Here is an 8,688-nt window from a genome sequence, read left to right as displayed (position 1 = left end):
CTTACCCTATGGCCTTCGCTATCTGCGAAAGCGAGCTCAGCACTTCAACGAGAGAAGCGTACGGCCCTTTGAGAGACAGTGGAGAAGAAGAAGAAGGTGGGTGAGACACTTGAGAGAGTGATCCCTATCCGTTAAGCATCTGTGCTTTGTGTCTTTATACTGTCATCACATAGAAACTGGACACTTTCTTGGTGTCCTTGTGTTGCCAGGATAAGAAACTAGACACGTGCTTGTAAGGTTTGAAAACAACCACACCTGATGTTTTATAAATAATTATTGTCTCCAACCCTAAGTATAATATTTAGTCTGTAGTTGAATTTGCACTTTTAAAATGTAATCATAATTATAAAAAAGATGCCTACCAAATATTCCGTGATTCCTAATATAAAACTTATTTTATAGTATAATTTATTATAAAACGACTCTTACATTAAAAATTGTGAGGAGTACCAACTAAGTAGGCTCATCCTTGAGTGAATAAAATTCGCATATTACCCCCGATCCTAATTATAACACCTCGTTTATAATTTACAAATAAGTTTTTATAAATAAGACTGGAAGTAATATTACTCCTCCGATCTTTATTATAAGACCCAATTTGACTTTTTATTTGGTCCTAATTATAAGACCCAATCCATTTTGTCTCTTATGTTTATGCATTTTTTTCCAAGATAATCCTTCTAATAATGATAGTTTTAGCCAATATACTTAATTAGCAAGGATATTTTAGGAATGACAACACTTATTTATTATAAATAACCAACTTAACTTACTTCCTTATTTCCTCAAATAAGTTAATTGGGTCTTATAATTAGGACCGGAGGAGTATAATATATGCTGCATGTAAGTAAAGAATAGTTGATTAAAAGAAAAAGAAAAAGAGAAGAGTTGGCCTTGGTAAATATAAGTTATACTTGAATCTTTGAATAAATTTAAGGTTGGATGATAAATTTTAGGATTATCTAGTAAATTTGGTCATATTTTAGTTTTGATTTGTAAAATTTAAAACAAATAAAATAAGATCAAATTTAAAAAACTAAAAATTATATTAACTCTAAGTAATTTTTCCTAATAAAAAGAAGATAAAATACACGCGGAATGGAAGTCAAGAACCTATAATGATGTGATAGAAGATGAATGAACCATGTGGACAGTGACAATACCGGTAGCCGCGTGCCCAAATGGCATGCGTTTTTTATGATGATACTAGTGGTTGTGATTGTGATGTCGTACTCACTGGTGCGGGGCCAGCAATTCAATAATGTCAATTCAAATATCAAAATTTTTGTAATTTATACTTATAATTAAATTATGAAAATCAATAAAATTAGACCCCGTGCATGCCAATAATAATTTCGTCGATCCAACTCAAATATGAGATCTTGTTTGAAAAAACTAGATATCAAATCACTTGATCAACTATAATTAGTTGGCTTAAAACTCATTTGAACTAATAAATAATTTATGCCTATTGGCAAAAGAAAAAATTATGCTGTTTACACTTTACAAGTTGTAAGTATGTGTGGCTTGTTATTGATTTATAGGTACGCTTACTCTGGTTGTAATTACTGTCTCTTTAGCTTGTGATACAGTTTTTATTTAAAAAAAAAAGATTTGCTATGAATTTTGCATTTTTGTATATTAGCATTATTAATATTGATAACTAAATGTGTTTTTTTTTTCCCACAAAAAGTTATGATTTTATTGATTACAAAAAAAGTAAATACAATCATTAATAAACAGTTTAAAACGCAAGCAACCTATCCGCAAAAAAACAAACAAAACAAGGAAAGAAAAAACACTTAAAGAGTGTTTGGAAGCACCAAATAATGCTTCTTCTTAGAAACACTTTTGTCATAAAACGAGATAAACTTCTTCACATATTTACTTTATATATCATAAAAATATTTTTAAAATTATAGTTTGGTTTGTATCTAAACACTCTTTTAAAATGAAACGTGTCAGCCAATTCCATTTTCCCGATCAAAAATACCACTATATATCCAACTCTGAAGTTGCATGCCGAGCCACCTCCGAGTCCCTGGCAATAAAACGAGCAAGAAGAGGTGTTGGCTCGCTAACTCATGCTCGGGTACGGTTCTTTTCGGACTTCCACGACAGTATGCAGCCTGCTTGATAAGGCGTTTTGAGGGGGAAAACAACAGTTTAGACGAGTCACAAGTTAATTTACAAATTTAAAAATTATTTATCACATTTTTAATCAATTTGACTTATGAATCAAAAGCTATTTTTTTTAAATATGATTGTAAAAACATTTAAAATTTAGTTATGACTTATGTAAAAATAACTTTTTAGAATTAAAAGATATTTTTATCTTTATATTTATGTTGTTCCTATGCTTCTTTCTCTATATATTCTTTTTGCTTCTCAATCAATTTTAGTTATTTGTTTTTAATATTCTCTTATGTAATATTATTTGATTAAAAAATTTTCACATTACTATGATTTCTAATGTAAATATATTTTATTAAATAAATATAAAATTATTATATTTTGTAAATTTATATTTTAAATTATTTTTATTATTTAATAAAAGTCATACATATTTTGGTCATTCTACAAACTAAACTTACTTATTCAATCATAATCCAAATAACTTTTTTACTTCATAAACTGATTTTTATAAAACTCAATCCAAGTACAAATCACATTACTCAGTCTAACTTTTATCCAATCTCATTTTTTTTAAAAAGTCAGATTGAAAACAAGTTTTTTTCTTCGCTAATAAGTTTATAATGAGATGTTAGGAAAAAAAATCAGTAAGTTCTAATGCCAAGTGAACAGTTGTTATTTATTATTCCTGGTCCTTAATATAAGACCCAATTTTTAAGTTGGTTTTAGTTCTAAATATAAGACCCATTTCTCATATTTATCAACTCTCTCTAAATTACCCTTACAGATACTCCCTCAACCATAATCAAGTAGAAGAGGGAGAAGAGGTATTATGGAAAATGATTATGGTGTTTTAGGAAAAACATGTCATATTTCTTATAATTAACTAACTTACCTAACTTTCTTAATCTAATAAAATTAGTTAAATGTGTCTTATATTAAGGACCGGAAGAGTATTATAAAACTTATTATTATAGGATACACTATTATTACTGAGATTTTTTTAGTAATTATGATTTTTACTTAGACTTTCACAACAATTCTCCCATTTACCTTGGACAATAGATCTCTAATATCTTGCAATCAAAGACAGCATTCCCGTTCCCCGCAAAAATATCTACTTCCATTTTTAACTCAAATGTGTTTATTTTTCACACTATGCAAGCTCGAGAGAAAATATGTTATTGCTGTGTATAATTTATAAATAGCACTGTTTGTTGTGAATTTTGTTGTATTGAACAGCTGGATTTTGGCGATCTATTGTTTCAGGAAAAGTAAAACAGGCTCTTTATGTGATTGAGAATGAAGAGTGCGAAAGGGACCTGGATACCCCAGATTGGGTTAGCACTAGTAGCCCCCATGACCCTCAATCATGCCCCCTTTTTCATCTTTTCGTACTTAAAAATAATGAACGATCAGACATCTATAAAAGCTGATCCAGTGAACAACGAAATTCAACTATTTCTTTTTCTTGCTTGTTAAAAAATAATTCACGATAAAAAATTAATCTTTTTATTATTTCTAATTCTTAATATAAAAACTCATTTGATTTTTATTTTGATTTTAAATATAAAACTCTAATCTACTTTATCTCTTATATTTATTTATTTTTAAGATATTTTTTGTAATAATGATAATTTTAACTAGTATACTTGACTAGTAAAGATATTTTAAAAAAACAATGTCTATTTATTACAAATAACTAACGTAACTAATTTTTTTAATGTACTTAAATTAATCAACTATTTTTATATTAAAAACCTTATAGGTGATATGAAGAATTACAATGAGATCCCAAGTAAGGAAAACAATTGAAAAATAAATATCAGAAGTTGTCATTCTCATTATAAAACTTGTTATTATATGTTGTCGAGGTTGTTATTAGGATTTTTTGATAATTATGTGAAATTTGATTGTAATTCTTTGTAGGTGATATTAGTTTTTTTTTTTTTTAATCAACTCTTCACTGGCCCAGACGCTAATGCATGCGCTGTCTTCCAGTTTCAAAGGCTGGGACGCTGCATGTGTGTCTCCATCTGATGTCAGTGGGTGGGGGATCTCATATGGATCACAAGCACATAATGCATCTTTGATTAATTAAAACGCGTGCTTATTTACATGATAATAAAACCTAATTCGGATTCGAAGTTGGTGGAAGAGACTGGTGAACCACTTATTTCTACCCTGACCCGAACTCAAACGTAGATACTTTCATCAGAAATAAATAGGACTAATACTACATAAATTTCAAAATTCTAAAACAAAATTTCATACAAAAAATACGTTATTATTTATTTTTTTAGTGTATTTAATTGCTATTAAAATGTAAAAAATAAGACTCATTTGAGGTTTTGAAATGTTTAAATTATTTTTTTTTGGAGATTTTTCTCCCCCCTAAATGCAAGAATTATTAGACCATTATTTGATGCATTTATTTGTTATTCATACCATGCCTCCAATTCTTTCAGGGAATAATAAAATTAATGACATTAATAAATATTAAATAGTAACGTGTAAAACATTTAATATCCTTTTTAAAAAAAATAAATCTGCATTATATTTAAGACCCAACTACTGTTTTAATTATTTGTTCTTTTTTACACAAAAAGGACTAAAGGAATATTTCTTCATTAGCCCATAGTAATCTAAAGGTATTGTTTGTTTGCACTTTTTCTTTCATAAAAGAATCACTTATTGTTTTGGAAAACAAAATTGTCTTTGTAAAATTTTACAATACTACCTCCGGTCCTAATTATAAGAGTTAGTTGACTAATTAAGGAGATTAAGAAAAGAAATAAAGTTAGTTATTTGTTATAAATAAGTATTGTTTTTCTTAAAATATCCTTACTAATTAAGTGTATTAGCTAGAACTACTATTGTTAGAAGGATTATCTTTGAAAAAAATAAATAAATATTAAAAATAAAGTGAATTAGGATTTTATATTTAAGATCAAAATAAAAATCAAACGAGTTTTTATATTAAAAACTGGGGGTAGTATTTGTTTACCCGAGACAAACAGTCCTATTGTTTTTTTTCTGGGTTAGAGACCCAAACTCTTTGGGTTCTACCAAATGTGCTGCTTTTATGATTGCCTAACTGAAAAGCCCAATTTATATCTATCATCTATCAAGTGAATTGAATTTCGTATAGGCTGGCTAGTGGCAAAACTCTAACGCCCTATTCGGTATTAGTAAAAAATTATCATTACTAGTACAAAAAAAAGGCCTTACTCAAGCCCAGGTTCGGCCCAAAAGGAGGCCCATTAAGGACAATGAATAAACCCTAATAAGATCACAGCCGTCCAATCCAGGATTTGGGGCGTTTTATTTAAAAACCTAGCGGTCTCATTTTCATCCCTCGTTTCTCCTTGTTGCGGCCGCTCGTGGAGAAGAAGCCCCAGGTAGTTCCAACTTTCAGCCTTTGTGCTTCTCGATTTTCAACTAGCACCTCTATTAGCTTCAGCCTTCGATGTTTCCACTGATTTCTTAAATGTTATGTGAGATCATGGCATGATTTCGCTTCAAGCCATTTAGTACTTTCTGGAATGTTGTAGCTGTTATTTAGGGTCGTGAGATTTCACTTTTCATTCAAACGTTAAGTTTCGTGTTTATGTTGGAAAACATGTTTGAGAATTACCAAACAAATCGATAAGTTCTTGTTCTGGCATTGAGAATGTGGAGGCAGAAGATTTATCACTCCATTCTTTGTGTTCCCAGCTGTCGAGGGGAATAGATGACATTTTCGTATGAGTTCGAGTTACAACTACTGATGTTCGAGGATTTTTATGGCCCTTTTTTCGTTGGATGTATGAGTGTTTTTTTTTTTTTTGGGCTTAGGGTTGGTTAGCTGCTATATGTGAATTGCAGACAATTGTTTTGGAAGGGAAAACTGTGGTTATTTACAGATAATGACATATAACACATAACTTCGGTCATAGATAACTGTCCATTTCATGGTTATCCTCGGTCTTACAAAGGCTTTAATCAGTGTGGTCTTGGAAAACATCAGTTTATATCCTTATCTCAATGACAAGATAATTTTATTTAACAGAACTTATCCCTAACTAGCTTGAATTATATTATGATGCTGATATGTGTCCAGTATGTTGTATGATGCTGAAGGATGGTGATAGTGGAGTTAGATTAATACATAAGTTTATTTAGTTTCCCCGCGGTTTTCACTGCCACAATTAACCAAAACCAATTCACCATTTCTTCCAGCATCATTCTGGCATCATATACCTTTCTTAAAGATAACATAAGAAAGTTATTTGGAGTTCATGAGTGATCTACCTGCTTTATTGTATTGTATGCTGACCCTATTTTCTTAATTTTTGTGGTTGTTTTAGTAGGTAAGCCATGGTTAAGCACAATAATGTTATCCCTAGTAGCCACTTCCGGAAGCATTGGCAGAATTATGTGAAGACATGGTTCAATCAACCTGCACGGAAGACAAGAAGACGGTTGGGTAACGGCTATTTAGCCTATTCATTCTTAGTATAATTAATTTTAAGCCTATAACATTAATATTAATTTGAAAGTCACTTTCTGTTGCAACTCATTTTCCCCCTATTTGGTCATGTGCTTGGTGCAATGATCAGCTCGCCAAAAGAAAGCTGTTAAGATTTTCCCTAGGCCTACAGCTGGGCCTCTTAGACCTATTGTTCACGGCCAAACTTTGAAATACAACATGAAGGTCAGAGCTGGCCGAGGGTTTTCACTTGAAGAACTGAAGGTATTGCCTTGTTTCTTTGACCCCCGCTGTCTTTGTTTTGCTTTATTGTTGATTAGGACAGGTCAGATAGCTTATAAAAATGTAGTGAGCATGATATTCATATAAGTTTTAGTTGCTAATAATTACCTTAGATTTGCACTAGTTTTGGTTGAGAATTTTCATATTGATGTAATCAGGAGAGACCGCTATCAGTTATTTCTGTTTACGTATGCTTTTCCTGCTCATGCTATGCTGAAAGCAACAACTCAGTTGTTGGCTGCATGCCGGTTCTCTGATAATGTAGTTTTGTTGACAATAGATGCTTGTTATTGATGGATATGTGCTTTTTCTACTGTAGGCTGCTGGTATTCCCAAGAAGCTTGCTCCAACCATTGGCATTTCTGTTGATCACCGCCGCAGGAACCGTTCTTTGGAAAGTCTTCAAGCTAATGTCCAGAGGCTGAAAACATACAAGGCCAAGCTCGTTGTGTTCCCAAGACGTGCACGCAAGGTCAAGGTAATACACAATATAATTAGCTGTTATATACATAACCATCATAACATTCATTTCTCGTACACATGCCCTTGTTAGAAGGCAAATAGAGTTCCCTGCTTGACATGTTTTTTGGACCTTCCCACTTTTCAGGCTGGTGATTCATCACCCGAGGAACTGGCAAATGCAACACAAGTCCAGGGTCCGTTCCTGCCAATTGTGAGGGAGAAGCCCTCAGTGGAGCTTGTTAAGGTTACCGATGATATGAAGGCATTCAAGGCTTATGAAAAGCTTCGTGTTGAGCGCACGAACAAGAGACACATTGGTGCCAGGCTGAAGAGGGCTGCTGAGGCAGAGAAGGAAGAAAAGAAGTGAAGTGCTGGTGAAGCTACCTAATATTCCCCGTGTAATCGTTAATCCTTGATATTTTTGTTCGAGTTTCAGTAGTCTTAAGAGCAAATTTTGTTCAGGATCTGTACCCTTTTACAAGTTATTTTCCGGATCGTTATTCTAGCTGCGTTAGCACAGTGGCTTGCATGAATATTTTGGGGTCAGTTTGGACCATAAATTTCAATTGCTTACCTTGAAAACCTTCCAATTTTCAATATTTCACTTAATTGTTTAAAAAAACTAGTTAAATGAGTTATTTATATTAATTAGATATTATATTTTTTAGAATATTTTTATTAATTAAGTGTATTTGTTAGAATTATAATTTACAGATCTGTGTTAAAAAAAATAAGTAAATATAAAAAATAAAGTGAATTAAAAATTTATATTTAAACTTAAAATAAAAGTTGAGAGAGGAAAGTTGTGCCGTTAAAGTTTCAGAAATCAGGATTCTTCCGACGTTTACGAGAGCTACAGCGGGATCCCAAATTTACGCCCGTTCCGTCTATATAAAGCATCTTACTCTTAGTGTTGCCCTCGTCTGATGCTCAACTTGCCTGAGCATGGTCCTCGCCATTGCTGCTGCATCGGTTCTTGCGAACAACTTAGGCCATTTACTAATTACTAGGCCAAATTATCGCCAAAAGCGAAAAAGCATGTATCCGTAACTTGTTCTCATCGTCCCCTTAAAACCAAGTAAAAAGAGTTGGCGAAAAAGAAAAAAATTGTAAACACAGGCGAGATGCGTGGCTGTATAACATGGGGCATACATTTTTCGAAAGAGTGCTTTTTGAAAAATGCAGTTTTATGTAGTTTTTCTGTTTTATATTAATCTTGATATTGACTGATATAATGTTTTTTTTCAGAAAATAAAATTTAAGTGTAAATATAAAATAATCAAAATCATGCATGGGCACACGCGCTTATTTACATGCACGTTTACATATTTCCGAGAATC

General features: G+C 31.9%; 1 protein-coding gene across 1 annotated transcript; it reads left to right on the top strand.

Moving 5' to 3' along the window:
• Window positions 1–5,456: 5,456 nt before the first annotated feature.
• LOC114749370 (60S ribosomal protein L13-1) lies at window positions 5,457–7,965 on the top strand. Its single transcript, XM_028937885.1, has 5 exons — window positions 5,457–5,534; window positions 6,483–6,601; window positions 6,735–6,868; window positions 7,206–7,364; window positions 7,494–7,965. The coding sequence occupies exons 2-5, from the start codon at window positions 6,493–6,495 to the stop codon at window positions 7,713–7,715; spliced, it is 624 nt and encodes a 207-aa protein (XP_028793718.1). The 5' UTR covers window positions 5,457–5,534; window positions 6,483–6,492; the 3' UTR covers window positions 7,716–7,965.
• Window positions 7,966–8,688: the final 723 nt, after the last annotated feature.

The sequence above is a fragment of the Neltuma alba genome, unplaced genomic scaffold, assembly GCF_004799145.2.
Source record: "Neltuma alba isolate B1F8T4 unplaced genomic scaffold, ASM479914v2 tig00006019_pilon, whole genome shotgun sequence".
Classification (NCBI taxonomy): domain Eukaryota; kingdom Viridiplantae; phylum Streptophyta; class Magnoliopsida; order Fabales; family Fabaceae; genus Neltuma; species Neltuma alba.
This window is presented reverse-complemented; position numbering and strand designations above follow the sequence as displayed.